This window comes from Drosophila novamexicana, unplaced genomic scaffold (genome assembly GCF_003285875.2).
Source record: "Drosophila novamexicana strain 15010-1031.04,08,12 unplaced genomic scaffold, DnovRS2.1 tig00002241-arrow-arrow-pilon, whole genome shotgun sequence".
Taxonomy (NCBI): Eukaryota; Metazoa; Arthropoda; class Insecta; order Diptera; family Drosophilidae; genus Drosophila; species Drosophila novamexicana.
In genome coordinates, this window is record NW_020824963.1 from 85,139 (window position 1) to 104,221 (window position 19,083).

The 19,083-nt window shown below is 40.4% G+C and overlaps 7 protein-coding genes across 11 annotated transcripts; 4 read left to right on the forward strand and 3 right to left on the reverse strand.

The window, feature by feature from the left end:
* The first annotated feature begins 138 nt into the window (after positions 1–138).
* On the forward strand, positions 139–1,743 carry LOC115769048 (NTF2-related export protein-like). Of its 2 annotated transcripts, XM_030713759.1 has the most exons (5): positions 139–214; positions 295–585; positions 676–1,154; positions 1,205–1,291; positions 1,355–1,743. In XM_030713759.1, the coding sequence occupies exons 3-5, from the start codon at positions 1,146–1,148 to the stop codon at positions 1,664–1,666; spliced, it is 408 nt and encodes a 135-aa protein (XP_030569619.1). In that variant the 5' UTR covers positions 139–214; positions 295–585; positions 676–1,145; the 3' UTR covers positions 1,667–1,743. The 2 variants fall into 2 exon arrangements, with proteins under 2 accessions (XP_030569619.1, XP_030569618.1); XM_030713758.1 differs by having other exon boundaries at positions 295–1,154.
* Positions 1,744–1,932: 189 nt separating this feature from the next.
* Positions 1,933–2,684, forward strand: LOC115769051 (NTF2-related export protein-like). Its single transcript, XM_030713761.1, has 3 exons — positions 1,933–1,980; positions 2,042–2,128; positions 2,193–2,684. Exons 1-3 carry the CDS (start codon positions 1,972–1,974, stop codon positions 2,502–2,504), a joined length of 408 nt encoding a protein of 135 aa, XP_030569621.1. The 5' UTR covers positions 1,933–1,971; the 3' UTR covers positions 2,505–2,684.
* A 127-nt stretch (positions 2,685–2,811) lies between these two features.
* Positions 2,812–4,089, forward strand: LOC115769056 (high mobility group protein DSP1). Its single transcript, XM_030713769.1, has one exon. It carries the CDS (start codon positions 3,179–3,181, stop codon positions 3,905–3,907), a length of 729 nt encoding a protein of 242 aa, XP_030569629.1. The 5' UTR covers positions 2,812–3,178; the 3' UTR covers positions 3,908–4,089.
* Positions 4,090–4,348: 259 nt separating this feature from the next.
* LOC115769053 (protein lin-52 homolog) lies at positions 4,349–5,568 on the reverse strand. Of its 2 annotated transcripts, none has more exons than XM_030713765.1 (4): positions 5,431–5,568; positions 5,267–5,374; positions 5,099–5,212; positions 4,349–5,039 (listed from the first exon to the last, which is right to left on the reverse strand). In XM_030713765.1, exons 1-4 carry the CDS (start codon positions 5,468–5,470, stop codon positions 4,876–4,878), a joined length of 426 nt encoding a protein of 141 aa, XP_030569625.1. In that variant the 5' UTR covers positions 5,471–5,568; the 3' UTR covers positions 4,349–4,875. The 2 variants fall into 2 exon arrangements, with proteins under 2 accessions (XP_030569625.1, XP_030569626.1); XM_030713766.1 differs by having other exon boundaries at positions 4,356–5,039; positions 5,099–5,203; positions 5,431–5,562.
* Positions 5,569–6,066: 498 nt separating this feature from the next.
* LOC115769054 (N-acylneuraminate-9-phosphatase) lies at positions 6,067–10,069 on the forward strand. The gene is made up of 3 exons (XM_030713767.1): positions 6,067–6,545; positions 8,323–8,808; positions 9,211–10,069. Exons 1-3 carry the CDS (start codon positions 6,390–6,392, stop codon positions 9,622–9,624), a joined length of 1,056 nt encoding a protein of 351 aa, XP_030569627.1. The 5' UTR covers positions 6,067–6,389; the 3' UTR covers positions 9,625–10,069.
* Positions 10,070–11,933: 1,864 nt separating this feature from the next.
* On the reverse strand, positions 11,934–16,497 carry LOC115769043 (MAP kinase-activated protein kinase 2). Of its 3 annotated transcripts, none has more exons than XM_030713750.1 (5): positions 15,638–15,761; positions 14,598–14,906; positions 13,436–13,707; positions 12,950–13,365; positions 11,934–12,881 (listed from the first exon to the last, which is right to left on the reverse strand). In XM_030713750.1, exons 2-5 carry the CDS (start codon positions 14,882–14,884, stop codon positions 12,786–12,788), a joined length of 1,071 nt encoding a protein of 356 aa, XP_030569610.1. In that variant the 5' UTR covers positions 14,885–14,906; positions 15,638–15,761; the 3' UTR covers positions 11,934–12,785. The 3 variants fall into 3 exon arrangements, with proteins under 3 accessions (XP_030569610.1, XP_030569609.1, XP_030569612.1); XM_030713749.1 differs by lacking the exon at positions 15,638–15,761 and adding an exon at positions 16,375–16,497 and having other exon boundaries at positions 11,935–12,881; XM_030713752.1 differs by lacking the exon at positions 15,638–15,761 and adding an exon at positions 16,375–16,495 and having other exon boundaries at positions 11,936–12,878.
* A 911-nt stretch (positions 16,498–17,408) lies between these two features.
* LOC115769044 (ubiquitin-conjugating enzyme E2 G2) lies at positions 17,409–18,560 on the reverse strand. The gene is made up of 4 exons (XM_030713753.1): positions 18,381–18,560; positions 18,148–18,229; positions 17,806–18,065; positions 17,409–17,722 (listed from the first exon to the last, which is right to left on the reverse strand). The coding sequence occupies exons 1-4, from the start codon at positions 18,421–18,423 to the stop codon at positions 17,604–17,606; spliced, it is 504 nt and encodes a 167-aa protein (XP_030569613.1). The 5' UTR covers positions 18,424–18,560; the 3' UTR covers positions 17,409–17,603.
* Between the last annotated feature and the right edge of the window lie 523 nt (positions 18,561–19,083).

Consider the following 19,083-nt stretch of genomic DNA (forward strand, 5'->3'; position numbering starts at 1 on the left):
TTCACTTCAAGTAAAGGAGGCAGGAGGAGACTTAACTTAGGAGGGGCAGCAGCTTGAACAAAAGAGGAGATGTCGGCGTTAACTATAGAGTAAGCGGCTTCAAAGTCGATTAATCGCTATTCGCTTTAACGCGCGCCCATTATCGACGCCATTTTCTTTTTGTCAAACTGACAGCTTTCGCTGCTGATGTATTTTGTCGCAGGAGTTGTACGAAGTGAGTTCTCAGTGCGGGTTCAATAAACCATTAACAATTTGTTCTTAAATAACGTGAGTTTTTTTGTGAATTTTGACAAGGATTACATCGGTTGAGACGGCATTGAGCTTTTCATAAGCTATGAATCATATCAATTTTAAGCAGAGAACCCGTATGCAGACAACTTAAAAAGATTTTAACTGTCTGCTGAGTGCTAAGAAATGCGTCATTCGAAGTAGTTGCAAAAGTTCTACATGAATTTCTAATTACGGACTATTGTCGCAAAAAGTGCTGCCAATTTCGCTAAAACGGCTGTGAAATGGAATAACATTAGTTAGGATATTAAGGCCCGAGGACTTCACGGCCTTAAATAACGCCTTTTTGGATGCGATGTACGTATGCCAACACGGGTAGCTGTAAATTTACCTTTGTATTTATTTGAAATCTTATCAAAATACTTATCATAATATACAAAACGTCAGTTTTATCAACCAAATGGGAATTTGTAAGACGCCATGTTTATCTGATGAGCTTAACAGAAATATATCGATTAATGCAAGCTCGATAAATCGCTATTCGCCTTGACGCGCGCCCCGATAATATATCGAAATCTTTCTTCTCAGCTTGAAGGCGAAAGCACAAGGTGCTGCGCAACGTGTGCGCGACCAAAAATACCTTGATAGTTTTGTCAAAAGCAGCAAAAACTGTTGTGTCAGATCATAAACAAATCACAATTTAATGCAGGCAAAGCATTTACAGTAAACCCTGAAGAGTTGTCGGTTGAACGGTACTTTAGCAGCTCTAATTGATTTGCCTAATAAATTTGCCATTTACCTTGGAAAAGGGAGCACCAAGCCCAATTTGCTGCCTGCACAGGTATTTAAAACTTTCCTGTCGGTCATCAATTTCGGCAAATCAGTGGATACGCAAAGTCAACCTAAAAACGAACGGAATGAACAGAGTAAGGTGCTAAATTTGAAGTAAGTACTATTAATACATGAACTTTATTAGGATTTAAGGGCAAAAATCGAAGCATGCAATCGCACAGCCGAAGAATTTACGCGTCTGTACTACGCCTCTTTGGACAATCGGCGCCATGTACGTATGCCAGCCGGCAATTGCTGCACTTAACAAATGTATAAGTTTTTCGTGGATTTTTAGCAAATGGGTCGTTTGTATATAGAGAGTGCTAAACTAACATGGAATGGCAACGGCGCACTGGGCCGTGAGCCCATTGAAAAACAGTTCTTAGACTTGCCGCCGTCGCGTCATCAGCTGACAACGCTGGATTCTCAGCCCATCCTTGACCCGGCTGTGGGCGATCAGATCACGTATATGGTTCTGGGCAGCGGAACGGTCAAATACGCTGAGCATCCGACGTGCATCTTTCAGCAATCCTTTGTCATAACCGCTGAGAATGATAAATGGAAAATCGCTTCGGATTGTTATCGCCTGCAGGAGCCGATAATTTAAACAATTTACCGATTCGAAAATGTTATCATTAAAAAAAAAAAAGAAAGAATTCTATTATAAAGCCTATGGCAACAGCGAACTTGTACTGATATTTAGTAAATTCTCTTGACTTTTTGGTTTTTAGTAATTTTTATTAGAAATCATACAAACTCAACAGCTCATGTTAATTGAATTGGCGCACCAATTTGAATTCGGAGCGCAGCCAACTTCAAGTGTCAGCTGTTATTTTTCTCGATACGTTGCAATTGCAACCCTTCTCACTTGGTGGTGGTTGGGCCATTTCGAATAGGCAAGAAGTAAACGCGATGAACAACGTGAGTTTTGAATTAATTTCAATTATAATTGAAATATTGTATGCTTATTGTCTTTCATTAGGAGCTCAAGGCCAAAGTGGAAGCCTGCTGTCGCACGGCCGAAGACTTTACGCGTCTATACTACGCCTCTTTGGATAATCGGCGCCATGTACGTACGGCCATGGCCGGCAAAACAAATATATTTTGTTCTATTTACGATTTTCGTTTTTTAGCAAATGGGTCGTTTGTATATAGACACGGCCAACTTTAGCTGGAACGGCAATGGAGCTCAGGGGCGGGAGACAATCGAAAGGTATTTCTTGGAGTTGCCGTCGTCGCGTCATCAGCTGACCACGCTGGACTCACAGCCCATCCTTGACCCGGCTGTGGGTGGTCAGACCACGTATATCATCTTGGCCAGCGGGACGGTCAAATATGCCGAACAGCAGATGCGCACCTTTCAGCAATCCTTTGTCATAACCGCTGAGAATGATAAATGGAAAATCGCCTCGGATTGTTATCGACTGCAGGAGCCCATAAATTAGTGTCTAATATATCTAGTTATAACTAATGTCAAGCAAAAAAGAAAAAGTTTATTGAATTATGCTCTTAAAGCTATTTTGCCCATAGTAGGGCATGTCAACACAACAAACATAATTAAGTGTATTTACGTGAAGTAACAAAAACTCAAGGATAAGACTAAACGATATAAAAACAAAAACCTAAACTATAAACTTGTATGTTGCTATGCCAATATATATATTATATGTGCCTATATGCCAACAGCGCAACAGCCGGAGACGACGATGTCGTTTAGCCGAGATGCGTTCGCCTTTCGTCCTTTGGTCCTGTCGGCCGCCATCGGCTATTTCTGGCCACGGCCACACACTCGCGTCACAACAATCGTCCAGTCAGCACGTGCAGCAAGGAGCGCTGCTGCTCTCAACTTGGCCTCGGTTTGTGCATTTACAATTTGCATTGGCTTAAGCAAACAATTCAAAAAAAAAAAAGAAAGAAAAATCAAATATACAAAAACGCATCGGTAAAAAGTTAACTAATAAATTGCGAGACGTGCAATTGCAACAAGTTGGGAGCCAGACAGCACGCCCACCCACTGCCGCTGGCCCAGCGACTGACCTTGGCCTAGTTGGCCCCGCGCACAGCAACAGCCAGAGCCACTTAAGGGTTAATTGCATTTGCCTGCTTGCAGCTGCAGCACATGGTTGAGGAGGTTGGCTGCTTGAGACAAACTGGCGGCATCGGCATTCTCGCTGGCATGCCCACTCCGAGCACTTCGTCTGCAACTGGCAGCACAGCTGCCGTCGCTGCCGGTGTCTCCGGTCCAAATACCGCAACTGGGACTGCCCATCATCAGCATCAGCAGCAGCACCAGCAGCAGCACCAGCAGCAGCAGCAGCAGCAGTTCCATCTGCATCATCAGCAGCATCAGTTGGCCAGCAATATGAGCATGCTGAATGTGAAGAGCGGCGCTGGCGGTCGCTATTTGTGGACAGATCGGGAGCTGCTCATGCATCTGCAGAACTATACGCCGCTCATACTGCTCATCGATTTTGTGGAGAAGACGCGCACCAAGCGCTTCTATGAGAGCTCTGAACGCTACGAGATACTCATGCTGGTGTTCATCATGCGCAAGGGTGCGCCATTTTGTGAGAATAAACGCTTTCCGGCCGAATATTGGGTGAATCTGTCCGTTGGCCCCGTTGCCGAGGCCTTTGATCGTCTGCAGGCGGCCATCGATATACCCGATCCCCAGCTGCCCATACACATGAGCGTCACGGATTTGACCACATGGAAGGAGATGTTCGATTCCGCGATGATTGACATACGCCGCTTTGCTTATCACACCGATCCCATGCAGCTGGCCGATGTGGGTGTCTACAATCGCATCACGTTCGAGCAGCGCTTTGCCATGCAGTGGCAGGAGTAAATCTAGCTACAGCTTGACCTTGAAGCTATGGGGCTGGTCTATCGGTCAGGCGCGCGGTTGCCAAATTTTATGCGAATATAACAAAAATAGTGTATATTATTCGTGTAATGCAACGCACTTTTCCTCTATTTCATTTTATTTATTTGATTGCATTTAAGGCTTTTTGAGGTTATGTTTTCTTTTTTTTTTTAGGTTAGGTTTTAAGCTTATTTATTAAATCATAAAAATATGAAGATATGAAACATATTGCACATCGCATTTATGCGTTTTTCATCTTTTTTTTTTATAAGGCAACCGTGAATAGATGTACTCCGATTTAAATTCAAATCATATATATGTATGTCTATGCATGAGTATTAGTATGTGTACATGTATTAGTGAATGTTTGTTTGAAAAAAAAAAAAAAAAACACAAAAATGTCCATGTGCTGTAAATGTAAATGTGAGTTTGAAGCTTAGACACATCTTGATGATGATATATAGATATATACTACATGGTACCTGCACCTAGCACACACACCATACGCACACACACTCGCACACACACTCACACACACTTACACACAACTGAGTTAGTTGCTGGGTTATGCATAGCGGAATTTATATACTGTGCCTTGCATCACTCTCTCTATTTCTCGCAGAACTCTTTACCATGATCCATGTCAAGCTCAACTAGAGCTCCTGGTACCAAATCCTAACCTTAAATGGATTTCTTTTTGTTTACATGTAGACTATACAGAAGATATATATATATATATATACGCATATGTATGCCATATTGATGCTTTATTGGAAAATAAATGTTATTTATTGTTGACTAGCATGACAGCATAGCTAACGAACATAATTTGTTAGGATTGTGGTATTGATAGCCACACGCAAACATATATCTATGTGAATATGTCTTATATAAATACAACTATATATAATTAATGCAAAATCAGAAGTCGCTGCAGCTGGTCCACACAGTTAATTGCGCATAGCTTTCGCCCGAGTTAAGCGATCGCGATCAAAGATGCCCAACAACTTGCCGCGCGTCATTTCCTTGGACTCACGCAGGCCTAGTTTATATATTTGGTCATGCATCTCTTTAATTTTCTCGACCAGCTGTTCCGGCGGCAGGCGGGCAAACTCTGTAATGGTTTCAATATATCGTTTAAGGTCTTTTAAACTGGCTGACAGCTATACTAACGATTGATGGAGGCCATATTATTGCTGGACAATATCTGTGCCGAGTCAGCGGTTGGTGTGTGTATGGGTGTTTCGCTCATGGTGAGGAACTCCTCCATGCCGGGAACTAAATAGCCTCGTAATAAGTTGTATATATAATGTGTATTCTGTGTGAATGTGTGGTACTTACAGCGTTCTGGCCACTGCACAGGCGATTCACGCAACGTTTCAAGCGAAATTAAATCTTCCACTTTGGCGCTTTCTTTGGCGTCGCCGCTCTTCTTCGGTGTGATTTCATCTTTAATATATTACATAAATCAGTAGTCTTTATAATATCTGAGTTATATAGCCCACCTGACGATAACATTTCGATATCGGTTTCCAATTTACTCATTACTTAAATTCACTGTCAGTATTTTCAAATATTTCTTACAAACAATTGCACAAATTGGTAAACAAAATTGGTCGACAATAACAAGCTAGCGTTGCCACTTTAACAAAAACTTATATCTATTCTGTTGCGATATATCGATAACGAAAGAAACACATCACTGCGCTCAGTAGTTAGCTGCAGTGCTGCAAAATGGAATTATAAAAATTAATAATAAATTTTATTTACTAAAAACATTATTTTGCAGCTAAAGCTTCGAATTTTTTGCTATAAATATTATCTAGCAAATGATCCTTTGCTTTATTGTAGTTATACAAATACTATATGTACATGTGCTCTTCTCCGCGAGTGTTGCGTGCTCGCTCTGGCCCATTGGCGCGCGACCTGACCTCTCTCGCTACTCAACTTACAGTGCCTGTGTGAAAGCTGTGTAACTCTAACAAATTCTTAATATTAAATTATAAAAAGCAATGCTAATAGTAAAAGTCCGAGATAATAAATAAAAAAAACAGCTACGCACTCAAAACGTTTGGTAAAATAAATTATAAAACCAGCTGTTGCGGCTAAAACCTAAATTGCTGTCCGTTTACTTACGCGCCTGACTATGGAATCGTGCGTGCGTGCACTTTCTTTCAGTCATTGCTTCGCTCTTACTTTGGTTACATTTACCTGTTCCCTTATTTAACTTTAGTACAACGTTTGTTTTCAATTTAGTTGCTGTTAAACTAACGAAACGTGTGCAACTACCTCGCAAAGACAATTTCTATTTACAATTAGTGGCGCCAAAATTTTAACTAGAATTAATAAATATATGCAATATTTTGAAATAACGCTCTTATGATATATGTGCTGCCACCCCCTGGTCCCATAGAATCCCCCCATAAGCATCGAGTGCTCCAACAACAGTGCGTGGCAATAACTCATGGCCGCTAGCAAACTTTCAACAGCAACGTTAACAACGAGCCTTAAGCACACAACACCATTCGATGGCATTTGTGCGAAAATCTCAGCGTTCTATTTTGACTTAGATAACACGCTTATCCCAACGCGGGCCGGTGACTCCAAAGCCATACGCAAGGTAAGTTAACTTCGCGGGTGAAAGTTCGCGCGGTCTGTGTGTGTCATGCTTGTCATACAAACACTCCAAAAATACACACACACACACACACATGTTTACATAGTATTTACAAAAATTTTCCACTGCAGCCGCTCGTTACGTACATTTTTGTTGTGTGCATGTGTTAGTGAGCGCGTAGGCAAATAGCACGCGCGCGCTTCTGACTGTGTGTGTGTGTGTATGTATGTATATGTTTGTGTGTGCGTGCGTGTGCATGCACGTTTGATCAATGCATGTCGTCTTTCTCTGACTAGAGGTCAAAGTCATAAGAGACCAAAAATAAATGCCTGCACATCTATGATGCTCGAGTGACACTTGTTAGTTTGACATTTACCGTTAAACGAAGATCAGTGAAATTGCCTGCAAATGGAAAATGAAATTTGTTTGTTTTTTTTTTTTTTTTATTATTTGTTTGGTGCGCAGTTTATTTTTATTTTTATTTTTTAAGTGCTCGGCTTTTGAGCGGAAGCTTAAGCTAAGGAGTTATAAATATGTAAGCCTGTTTCGTCATGCAGGAAGCAGCTGTATTAATACATACATAAATGATTAATGGCTGGACGCGCCTTATTTGCGTTTTAAACAAACAAATGTGTTCTATGTGCATAAATTGTATTCGATGAATAATTTATTTCTTTATCATCAGTTGTTGTCTGCGAAATTTTCGCTTTAAACAAGTCTGGAAATTTGTTTACATACATATTGGCAATACCAATTGATAACGGGACTTCCGTACATACATATACTCCTATCAATATGTCTAGCGACACGTTAAAGGTAGAAATTATCTAAATTCAAATTGAAAACCTTGAATGATTACATTTATTTATCTGAGTTCAAGTAGTTTCCTACAATACTACTTCTTTGCTAATTGCAATGATTTATTAATAAGTTGAATCTTGCTTTAGAATAATAAATCACATAAAAACTTGCAAATTCACGTCTCGCACGCGTCAAGCTTAATCCTGGCAGCCCTTACACTATGGCCGTCTCGTTCTAGCTTATGCAAGTGCCCTATGTGAGCGCAACGCGGGCAAAATATTTGTTACATATGCAGCTAACAGGTGTCATAAGCGCATGACTGTATCGCCTCTTTCGCAAGTCCCGTTCATGACTAATAACCGTTAAATGTATGTATGTGCATATGTACGTGTGTGGTTTATTTCGCAATTGAATTATGCACTTGCGCAATTGTCTGTGACAGGCAGAAGGAAACCTTTTGCGACCCCCTCTAAATATATTTAGTATGTATAAATAAATACTCGTCAATTCGTTAAGTCAACGAGCGGGGTCTATTAGTTTGCCCTTCTATATGAATGCGGCTTCATACATATTTGAAATATATTTCCTTATATGCACCACACAGTATTGTCGATATACATATTCTTCAATTTTCATAATATCGATAAATATCGATTTTGAGGCACAGTTTTGTGTATAAACTGATCAAAACCTGGGGAAAACTCATTTTCAAATATAAAACATGGTGATTTGGTGTATAGACCCTTTTTTTTTTGTTTTTCGTATATTATTGCGCTGAAAATTAAGCAAGGATCGAACACTAAATACCGATGCGACATAATGGATGCATGGATTATAAGATGTATGGAGGGATATACGCATGGTTTTAACGCGACGGGCTTAGGGTAACTGCTAGTCGGGCACTGGCGCCAACGTGTTTATATTAAGAACTTGGTGCAACTGTCATTTGATTTTGATTGAAAATTTCTGCCTGTGACAGCTTGCCGACGTGCTGGAAACGCAGTATAGCTTTACCAAAGACGATGCCAACCTGGCCACACAGAACTTTTTAAAGTCGTTTCGTCGCTGTCCGGACAATTCGCAGACATCGCTGGACTCGTGGCGGACGCATCTGTGGCGCGAGTCACTGCAGCAGAAGCACAAGCATCTCGCCGAGCAGATCTATCCGCAGTGGCTGAAGCTGCGCTACCGTTATTTGGCCGTGCCGCCGGACTATGTGCAGCTATTGCAGCGTATGCGACGCGCCGGCTATGCCCTGGCGCTCATCACAAACGGCCCGTCGAACGCACAGTGGGAGAAGGTCGCCAAACTGCATGTGCGCGGCTATTTTGACTGTGTGCTCGTCTCCTCGGATCTGCCCTGGGAGAAGCCGCATCGGGAGATATTCTATGCGGCGTGCAATTTTCTACGCGTCAAACCGCACGAGTGCGCCATGATTGGCGATAAACTAGAGACGGATATCAAGGTGAGTGTGCCGATAAGCTAATTAATCACGCACGGGCCCACATTCTGGCTCCACACACACACACACACACACACACACACACACACACACACACACACACACACACACACGTTCCTGAATGACTTCGGTAGTCCGATCTTCATGAAATTTATCAGGGCATCGGCATGGCATCCAATTGTGCGTCATCGACACTTATCGATTTCATGGATATTTATCGATTCGGTAAAAGAAACTAGATCTAGCTGTATCGAGTCGGCTGTCGATATTGATCAGGAATATACATACATACATATATGCTTAAAAAGTTCGTGATCAAATTAAAATACCCTTAGCAAGGATTTGCTGTTACTTGAATCAGATCTTGTTTGAGTCCTTCACTGATTGGACTTGCTTTGCTTACAGGGCGGACACCTTGCCCAGCTGGGTCTGACGTTCTGGATGCCGCTGAACAGCAGCAGCAGCGCCTCACAGTGCCTGGACGATGTGGAATACAAGCCGCATATAAAGCTCAACAATCTGCTCGAGCTATACAAATATTTTCCGCGCCTGAATGTCGCTGCACCGGCTCCGCCCAGCACAACAAATCGCCGGAGCAGCCATATGCCCATCACCTTAAGCGGCGGCGGCGGCGGCAGCAGCAGCGCCAGCAGCAGCAGCAGCAGCTGTGAGACTGACCGAGCGGCTGCAGTGCGTCAGCAGCAGAACTATGCGGAGGATGCCTATCAGCGCCAGTGGGCGTATAGGCGTGGCGGCTCACTGCCGGCCATGGATTGCTCCAATAGCGAGACGGAGAACAGCTGCGATAGTTTTATTTAGGCAATCCAGCTGACGACTTTTGGATTTGGTCAGAATCGACTCCAAAGGGGCCACGCCCACCAAGGCGTGTGCCATTTGTTAAACAAGATGAGGAGAAGCAAGCGAATGGAATGTGCAAGAGAAGCAAACGAAACAATGATGTACCTTCAGTTTACAAAACCCAAACACACGCACACACACACGCACACACATGCAAAGATACAAACGCACCCTGGAAAGAATCACCCACCCACCCACACACACACACACACACACATGAACACACACATACCACTAAGCTTAACATACGCAGGAATCTAAAGTTCAAAAAACAAATTGGAATTGAAGCAGCAGAAATATTTAAAGCCTGGCTGAATCTCGCAAATCTGCCATAAAAATATATATATATATATAATATAGTATATTTTTAAGCACAAATACAGCAAACACGCCCCATAGCTATATATATATATATATAGATATATGTTTATAATAATGTATAATATATTTATATATATATATATATGTATAGCTTGTGTATTTTTCTAAATGAAAAACCAAACCAAGAAAAACAAAAGTTATGCAAATACTATTATATATGAGCATATGCATATGTATAAGCCTAGGCTATGCTATTAATAGGGTATATATATATGTATGTATAGATATATGCTGCACAATTTGTAGCCCGATTAGAGAATAGCATCAACAATCATCAACATCAACATCAACGACAATGCAAATTCAGATTCAGCTAAAACTCAACAACAACAACTTCATGTGCGGACACAAAAATTGTTAACTATTGTTGTAGGAATTTAGAAAATATACCCGATTACTGTATATGATTATATATATGTATATATACATATGCACGCTGTATAAATATGTATATGAATATGTATAGCTGTATATAACTATATTATGTGTGCATTTTGCATGCATAATATGTTGTTATTGCTCATGTTTTTGTTTATAATTTTTATATTAATTTTTTTTTTTAATTTTCCTTAAATATATGTGTGATTGTGCCTGCGCGCGCGTATGTGTGTGTGTGTGTATTAGGGTGCTTGGAAGAACTGAGAGATATAAATTAGCTAGCAATGCCTACTTCCATGCCGTCGCCCCTCCAAACGACTCCTGCTCCTGCAATCCTAAGGACATCTTCCTTGTGCGTGTGCGTGTGTGTGTGTGTGTGCGTGTGTGTGTCGAACTGCACTGTTATATATTATATACATACGTCAATAAATGAAAAAGTCCACATAATGTTTATTATAATGGGTTGCCAGAAATTGGGGGCTCGCCCCACATACATGCACAAGCTAGAAAGAGCGCGTATGCGTACAGCTATCTCTTTCTAGCATGTTCATGGCATAGCATTTATGTTTTCTTCAAGTACTTAACTCTGGAGTTAGAGGGCTTTTATGATTTACAACAAAATATTCGAATGTTTGAAAAGCTACCATAATGTCTGGCAGATCCTTAAGATCCTTTAAGCTTACACCCATATGATAAGATCAAGATAATAGCCTCTATTAAGGTCGATCGAAATCTGTTTAGAAACATGGAAGAAATACTTTCTAACAGCAAGAGAATCAATTAACTATAATATGACTATTCTTCAAACAGAATAGAAAAATGAAATTGACTGAAATTTCGATATACGACAAAATATTTTATATTTAGCTATATAAAAAAGTAGTCAGATTTTGAATAGGTTTTGCTTGTGCGTTAGAAGCATATTGAAGCTTCAAATAGAGAAGTCAGAATATTTAAAAGTAACCACCAAGACGAAAAAATATGTAAATCGATGATCTAACATAGACCGATTCCTGCTGGAGCTATATATTGAACGTTTTGAATTTTCGGAAAATATCAGAGCGAAGAATCTATTATATAACTTCCATAGGCACTATTGGGTTTGACTACAATAAGAGCACTTTTTCTGAAAATAGATATTCGATAAGATAAAAGTTTTGACTTTCGAAAAAGTTTCTAATCCAATGCAAATTGGATATAAATCTAAATGCAATACTCGGCAACAGTTGGATTGGACAGCTTAAGATAGTTTGATTTCCTGATAGATCGAAAATTACATTATGTGACTCTGCCTTTTCCATGCCAATCTATATATACATATGTATGTAATGTAGAAAATGTGATTTCCCCTAGATAAATATGCCATTTCATTCGTGTAGCACGTGATGTCAAGAGAAATTCCAGTCCAGAGTAATCAATCATTTCCGGTTCAACAAAAGCTGGTATTTCCAGCAATGTTTCATATGTGGGAGAGATGCTGACCCACTTTGCCTAGCCATCATCAAATAAAAAAACGATTTTTGTCTCGATTTTATAAACTACAAATACTTTATTTATATGATAAATTGTATAGCTTGCATAGAGCTGTGATCAGCACAAGATGATAAACGTAGACGCGTTTGACATGTCAACTGGAGCAGGGCTAATGCTTAAGTTAACCGACAACTGGTTGGGACATACATGCACTTTTGTTTTGAATTAAAAATTAAATTATAAACATGATTTTTGTCATTCATTTCGTATGCAAAACAAAAATTCACAAGTACACAAGTCACAAAAATAATTAAATTATAAAACAAATATTAACTCAATAAAATTCAGGTTGTTATAGTCGGGGCTGTAGCTAGCGACATATTATATACATATATATATGATAATATATGATTATATATATATATATATATATATATATATATATTAAGTATAGTAGGTATATGCGTAGGTTTTCTGTTATGTCGCTTCTATATAATTTATATTTCAATTTGAAAGAGCACTTTTCTCACACTAAAAATACCCTTAAAACCTTTACTGGAAATGGATATACAATACATACATACATAAAGACAAACAAAAATTAATGTAACATAGTCAAAAAGTGCGCAGATAAGGGGGGGGGGGGGGGTGAGGGAGGGGGCAACCATCCCTGCTGTATGTATATATAGAAGTTGTAAAACTTTTGTCGTGCTCTATAGCATTGTACAACTCTTAAGTATTAGGCGATAAAGTATAATATAATAAGATCAGCCCGATATTAGGGCACAATCTTATTATATTCTATGTTATCTTTTATATAGGGAGGGAGGTTTGGCGTTTGTCCTTTAATCCTTGGTTGTTGTTTTTGTGGCTTCGCTAGCGGCCGCAATCTATTTGCTATGATCCGCATAAATCTCCTCAATCTTTTTCCTGCGCTTCGTCAGCAGCGGATTGTTGGACTTGTCCAGTGCTTTAATTTGCATCTGCAACAGATTGGATAGGCGATTATAAATTGTATGCAAGAATTTTGTGAGTGCTATGTATATCAATTTACTTGATCGTAATCGACACGCATGGTGGCCAGCGAACGTGTCATTTCCTCCTGCACCTCCGGCCAGGTCTCTTCGCCCTCTTTTAGTATGCGGCCGGTGCAGAGGGGCGTTTGGGGCACGGCATCATATTGTGCTATCCATTTGTTGCGCAACACATCCTCGATGCGCAAACGCTTGCTGGGATCCACATTGAGCATGCCCTTAATTAAATCCTTGGCCGCCTGACTGACGTGCGTCCATTCCGGATCGGGAAAATCATATTGACCGTTGCGTATGCGCTTCTTCATGCCCGGCGATATGGATAGGCCGTTGATGCTATAGAACGGCGGAAAGCCGCACATTATAATATACATGACCACGCCCAGCGACCAGATGTCACAGCTCTTGTCATACTTTTGGGGGCCAAGAACCTCCGGCGCTGAAATGCAATAACAATCAATCAATCAATATGCAATTCGTTAGCTATTTTTAGCTGCGAGGCAACTGACCGACATAGTACGGCGTATAGCAGGGCGTCTGTAGAGTGTCATTGGTGAAGGTCTCCTTGGCGAAACCGAAATCGGTGAGCTTCAGTATAGCATTTGGCTCCTTTGTCGTATAGAGCAAGTTCTCCGGCTTGAGATCCCGATGGGCAATATCCCGACTATGCAGATAGTAAATGGCCTCGCTTATCTCGCGCATTATATGCGCCGCCTCGCGTTCCGTAAACGAGCTGTCCGCCTTGTCCTGTATGCGCTGGAACAGCTCACCCCCCTCCATGCTGCAAATGGAAAAGGAATTGCGTGAATAACGACTGAAAGTAATCTCAGGCAGGCCTAGTCATGGCTTTTATTAAATAGTAAATCTTATTTATCAGCTGCACTGCCTGTAAATAGTCTACGAATGCTGCACAAACTAGAAGCTGAGTAATAGAATGAGTGTAACATTTTTTATTGACCCATTAAAGGCTATTTTAGCTGTCGCTAATTGGAATCTAATTGGGACTGGCTGTTGGTGCAGCAAAAGTTAAGCTGCCAGTAAAAACGTTTACGAATGCCGCACAAAGCAGAAATGTAAATTCAAGTTATTCAAAGAAAGCATGAGAGGAAGAGTGCGACTATAACTAACGCATTAAAGTATCTACACGAATTTTGGAAATAACCGAAAATTATTGCTAGGGATCATCGTAAGAACGTTTTAATAATATATTTGTATTGACTGTTTTAATTAGTACATTTTTATACCTAGCTCTGGTCTGGCATGTGCAAGTCGAAAATGTAGGAAGCTGCATTCCATTTGCAGTAGTTACATTTTCTGTTAAATTTCTCATACAGATGTTGTAATATAGAACAGTTAAACTGCAATTTTTTTAAGTTCGTGTTCAAAAAAAAAAAACATGGCTCGAGCAAAGCCGGGTAATATCGAATAGCTTAATGGGCGGCACCTAATGAAATCATTGGCTATAAAATGAAGATTAACTGCACAGAGCTAAAAACAAGGTGGCAACCCACTAATCACAATTGATTTGCGTGTGAAAGTCGCGTTAGTGAATAAGTGTTCGGGTTCGCCATTTTGAAATGAGTTAATGCGATTCCAATTGGACGCCACTTGATGATAAGTAGGTAGCCGAACAATTCGAATGGGTTAAAAGCATTTTGTGTTAAGACGCACCATTCCATTACCACCAGCAGGCATTTGCGACCGCTGTAGGTGTTCTCGTAGACATCGATGATGTTGACAATGTGCTTGCAGCCGCTGGCCCGCCAGTGCAGATCGACCTCTCGTCGCGCCTTCTCATTGTCCAGGAGCACTTTCAATGCATAGTTCTGTTTGGTGCGCCGATTGGTGCACTGCACCACTTTGCCGTTAATGCCCAGGCCTAGGACCGTATCCGATATCTCATAGTCGTCCACCAAAGGTGTTGTCTTTGGTTGACGTTGATTCTGCAGCGAAAGCATTTTGTTTTTTACCTTGCTTTATCTGAAGCGGGAATGAGAAGGAAGAACAAATTCTGGTTAGAGTTGGTATGTAATGCTATGTTTATGCGGGTATGACATTTGCCAATTGCCATTTGCTCGGGGGCAAATTTCTATTGGGTAAATACTGTAAGCGAGTAGTGCTGCCATCTATCGCAAAAAAAGAATTTACAATGTCATCGTAGCATAATTAAACATTGCAAATATTTTGTTTTGGTAACCCGCTGCGAACTGTCAGCCAGTGTTGCCGTATCGCATATATAATTGTTTTTAAAACATTTACATAGCCAAATTCAAGCTAATTTTTATTTGAGCAATGACGTCACGCGCGCTATGTTCAATAACTTATATATAACATGCACACACACACACACACACATACACTTCATTGTGGTATTATTTACAATAAGCAATTTGCTGCTACGCTTAATGTGGGCGCAACAACTTGTTAACAATACCGACAAGAAAAAAAAATAAATAAAAAAAATTCTCAACGCGATCATCTTGCTGGGAACGGGGAGGGGATGTCGCAACTTCCCCACGGCGTAACCGAACTTCAAATAATTGAATATATTTTGCATATCGAGTACTTTTTTACAATGGCATATAAATAAGCCATCAACTGGCCTGAATTTTGAATTTCTTTGAATATGTTAATTGGCTTACAGCGTTTTCCGTTTTGTTTATGAAATTTTATGCAGCCAGACGAGGCTGCTGTGGCTGCCGTTCGTTTACCTGTGTGTGTGTGTGTGCCGTATGGTCAGCTGGTTAAGCCATGCGACTTGTACAGTTAGTAACAATGATAAATCTTGCACTAATTGTCGGTTGAGGGAAAAGAGCAAACATTACACAATGTTTAACGGGGAGTGCTTAGACGAAAATGCATTTGCGGCCTGGCAACTCTGCAACGACTCTGATTGGACATTGAGCTGCGTTGGCATGCCCACTTTATCTCACGTCTCTCTCGCTTGCTCTATGTGTGTGTTTGCGTCTGTGTGTTGTTTAAAACTGATGAAATAATGTGTTATTCAAAAAAAAAATAATAATAAAAAATTCGCACAACTAATTCGCCTGCGGTAAATTCATGTAATGCTGCTGCGATCATACGAAATAAAAACAACATATTGTACGGCACTCGTTCACTTAAAGTTGCCCCCGCACCAGCCACACACACACACACACACACACCTGGCGTGTGTCAATGCGGCAGCAACATGCGTCATGTTTCCCCACTTAATGCGGTATGCTATTTATTTAGTACCATTTTCACTTTGCGCTTATTTTTATCAGTCCGTGCGCGCACACACAGTTTAATTTTTTTTTTTTCTTTTTTTTTTGATTAAATGCTTGTTTGGATCAATGTCGTCGCTTAACACACCGTTTGCAGAGACAGCTCCGTTAATGTCATATATATTTCATATTAGCACTTTGGTACTTGGTTTCTGTAAGTGGTCCGCTTTTCATTAACATACCTTTAAGTATTTGTTATTTTTTCTCTTTTTCGGCGTGCTATGTTACAACAACAACAAAAAAAAAAAGAAAACAAGCCGCTTTGAACGTTACGCCCGAACGCAGCACGCTGCGTGTTTCAACCCAAAAGCAAAAACAATAACTGAAAATACGACTAACAGTGTGACCAGTTTATGCAAGCGCATAATTCTAGATGGCTACTCTAAATGACTACAGCAACGCAGCTGTTGCAGTCACAGCCATCTGGCAACCCTGCCAGACGCGCTAATGCTTAAATTTTGACAGCATTTGCGCCTGGCCCATACGTTCACATTGTGAATTTATAGACCCCATATAGTACGATTGATAATTGTTGGCTCGAGGTAATTTCTTGTTGTAGACAGCTAAAACACAAAATACGCAATTTTGTCATTGTGTTTGGGGGCACATAGAAGAAGGGACTACAATAAATACTGTCATCCACCATACAATTTTTAATTGGTCACTCCAAACGAAATATAGGACTTTTAAAATCAATTAACATATGTATCATACATGCATTGCTTAGTCTATACTGTTCACAATTGTGCATCAGGACATCAGCGAATCGATAAACAATTCGAAACGCTCGGGCCGTGACCAAAAAGTCCTTCTGTTGAGTATTGCACTGATGGCTCACGCAGCTGTTCAACTTAAAGTTTATTTTATTGTTTTATGCTTAAACAAAATTGTGTTTTTTTTTCTTTTTCTTCAGTTATTGGTATTCTTAAACTTAAATCAAACTGGAAACTAACTGCCTTTCTGAAGTTCAAAATGATAATAAACGTTAAATTGAAATTAAATGACATAGGTATTAATTGCGATCGCATTATTTTCGACTACAAATTAAAGATTTCAGGTTTTCAAATATCAATTGGACAAGGTTTTGGTATTATTCTTTTTTTTTCGCTTCGTTTTAGTTGTTTTCCTTTTATGTTGATCTCCTAAATTTTGAAAATGTACACACATACAAGAGCACTAACGCACATACACACACACACGTACGCATGCACGCACGCACGCACGCACACACATAGACATACACATACACATGGGAGGAATTGTGGATTTGCAATCAGTTTTTGTTACGATTCCTTTGAAGATTGTGATAAAGTATAGTAGGATTTTGTGGAGCTCGCGGGGGCTGCTCTTACACGAGTGACGGCTCTGCTAATGTGATTCCGGGGTCTGTCCAGTCGCTTCAGTCGATGTTTTAGGCTGACAAACCGAGTGTTTTGCGCACCAATCGCTGTGCGATGCGATTGAATTCGTCCCTCCTCTCCCGCCACATAATCGCTGCATCCACATTGGCGCCGCTCTCATCATTGGGCTCTACAAAAAATTGTAGAAAACGCGCATTAGATACAGTGTGTTGGCGCAGTTTATTGATTAGGCTGTTATTTAGCCAGATTTACCCGCCAACATGCTAACCACACTCAATAGAATCTTTTCGACACTCTGCACGGGACTCCAACGTTCGGCTGACAATTCATAGCCCATGGGATCGTCGCCGGGTGCGTGTAGTATTGATATGCAAACGCGGCCATCGGCAAAAATGTTTGGATGAAACATATCACAAGTGAATTTCATTTTTGGTGGACTTAATGGGTAGTCGGGTGGAAAAACTAGACGGGCTGGAAAAACGCCGCCCTCAAAGCAGGTGCCCTCGGGTCCGCTGCAAAGTAGATAACATGCACACACACACATATGCACATATTAATAACATATACGATTGAATTGTTATGACAATAACTCACGCAATCAGCGCCTCCCATTCAAAGAAATTGTCCTCACTGATGGGTCCAGCGGCAATGCCCTCTGGCGGATCCATTGTTAACTCTGGAATTTGATCAGAAAACCCAAATAATAACGGTGATCATTGGGTACAAGCACGTCCCCGCCCCGCCACCTTGAATCAACAGCCCCCCCCTCCCTCGCAAACTGAGCACACATCTCTTCTGTGCCATCAAGCAGCCACCAGCGCACTTACGTTTGTACTCCGCCATCAGGCGACGCAGCGCCGAGCCAGCCATTTGTCGTCCACTTTTGTTGCGACGCGAACAATTGCAGCTCGAGGTCAAGTTAAGCGAAAACACCACGTTGGTATTTGCGAGCGTGTGGCATAAAGTTGCAAAGTGTTTATTTATATATATATATGTATATAAAGTGTGTATAAGTGTATATATATATATATGTATATATATATACATATATATATATATATATATAAATATATATATGTGTATAAAAAATAAAACAAAACTGTCGAACTGCGTGTATATGTGTATTTATTTTGTCCGTATGCGTATGTCAATGTCGGCCAGCTTGAAAAAAAAAATGAAACTACGTTTTTCGTTGGGGGTTGCCAGATGGTTTCACCTGCAAATCATTTAGAGCACACACAAAACATATGTAAATTGCAGTGCGGACAATGCGACGACCAGATTTATTAAAATGTGCATTGTTCAAGTATTTTGTGCGCACTGTTTATTTTCCTTTGTTTCTAGTGATTTGGCAAATGTCATACTTCGTAAACAGCTGAGTGTTTTTTTTTTTTGCTTTTCTATTTTCTTACTTTTCTAAGTATGTTGTGCAATGTGTTCAGGTGGCAACGCTGCTGTTTATTATAATTCGCGAGATCTGGCAACTTGCTATGTTTATTTTTGCTTTTTTTTCCCCATTTTTTGTTTGTT

Excerpts from the sequence above, each read along its gene's own strand:
- LOC115769048 (XM_030713758.1), top strand. Across the intron at positions 1,292-1,354 it reads CTTTGGACAATCGGCGCCAT|CAAATGGGTCGTTTGTATAT; the intron begins GTACGTATGCCA and ends GTGGATTTTTAG.
- LOC115769051 (XM_030713761.1), top strand. Across the intron at positions 2,129-2,192 it reads CTTTGGATAATCGGCGCCAT|CAAATGGGTCGTTTGTATAT; the intron begins GTACGTACGGCC and ends TTCGTTTTTTAG.
- LOC115769056 (XM_030713769.1), top strand. The coding sequence starts at position 3,179 with ATGGTTGAGGAGGTTGGCTGCTTGAGACAAACTGGCGGCATCGGCATT.
- LOC115769053 (XM_030713765.1), bottom strand. The coding sequence starts at position 5,470 with ATGAGTAAATTGGAAACCGATATCGAAATGTTATCGTCAG. Across the intron at positions 5,213-5,266 it reads TGTGCAGTGGCCAGAACGCT|GCTATTTAGTTCCCGGCATG; the intron begins GTAAGTACCACA and ends ACTTATTACGAG. Across the intron at positions 5,040-5,098 it reads TAATATGGCCTCCATCAATC|AGTTTGCCCGCCTGCCGCCG; the intron begins GTTAGTATAGCT and ends AAACCATTACAG.
- LOC115769054 (XM_030713767.1), top strand. The coding sequence starts at position 6,390 with ATGGCCGCTAGCAAACTTTCAACAGCAACGTTAACAACGAGCCTTAAG. Across the intron at positions 6,546-8,322 it reads ACTCCAAAGCCATACGCAAG|CTTGCCGACGTGCTGGAAAC; the intron begins GTAAGTTAACTT and ends TGCCTGTGACAG. Across the intron at positions 8,809-9,210 it reads AACTAGAGACGGATATCAAG|GGCGGACACCTTGCCCAGCT; the intron begins GTGAGTGTGCCG and ends CTTTGCTTACAG.
- LOC115769043 (XM_030713750.1), bottom strand. The coding sequence starts at position 14,884 with ATGCTTTCGCTGCAGAATCAACGTCAACCAAAGACAACACCTTTGGTG. Across the intron at positions 13,708-14,597 it reads CTGCTGGTGGTAATGGAATG|CATGGAGGGGGGTGAGCTGT; the intron begins GTGCGTCTTAAC and ends TTCCATTTGCAG. Across the intron at positions 13,366-13,435 it reads CTATACGCCGTACTATGTCG|CGCCGGAGGTTCTTGGCCCC; the intron begins GTCAGTTGCCTC and ends ATTGCATTTCAG.
- LOC115769044 (XM_030713753.1), bottom strand. The coding sequence starts at position 18,423 with ATGGCTGGCTCGGCGCTGCGTCGCCTGATGGCGGAGTACAAAC. Across the intron at positions 18,066-18,147 it reads GAATGGGAGGCGCTGATTGC|CGGACCCGAGGGCACCTGCT; the intron begins GTGAGTTATTGT and ends TCTACTTTGCAG. Across the intron at positions 17,723-17,805 it reads TGTGGTTAGCATGTTGGCGG|AGCCCAATGATGAGAGCGGC; the intron begins GTAAATCTGGCT and ends AATTTTTTGTAG.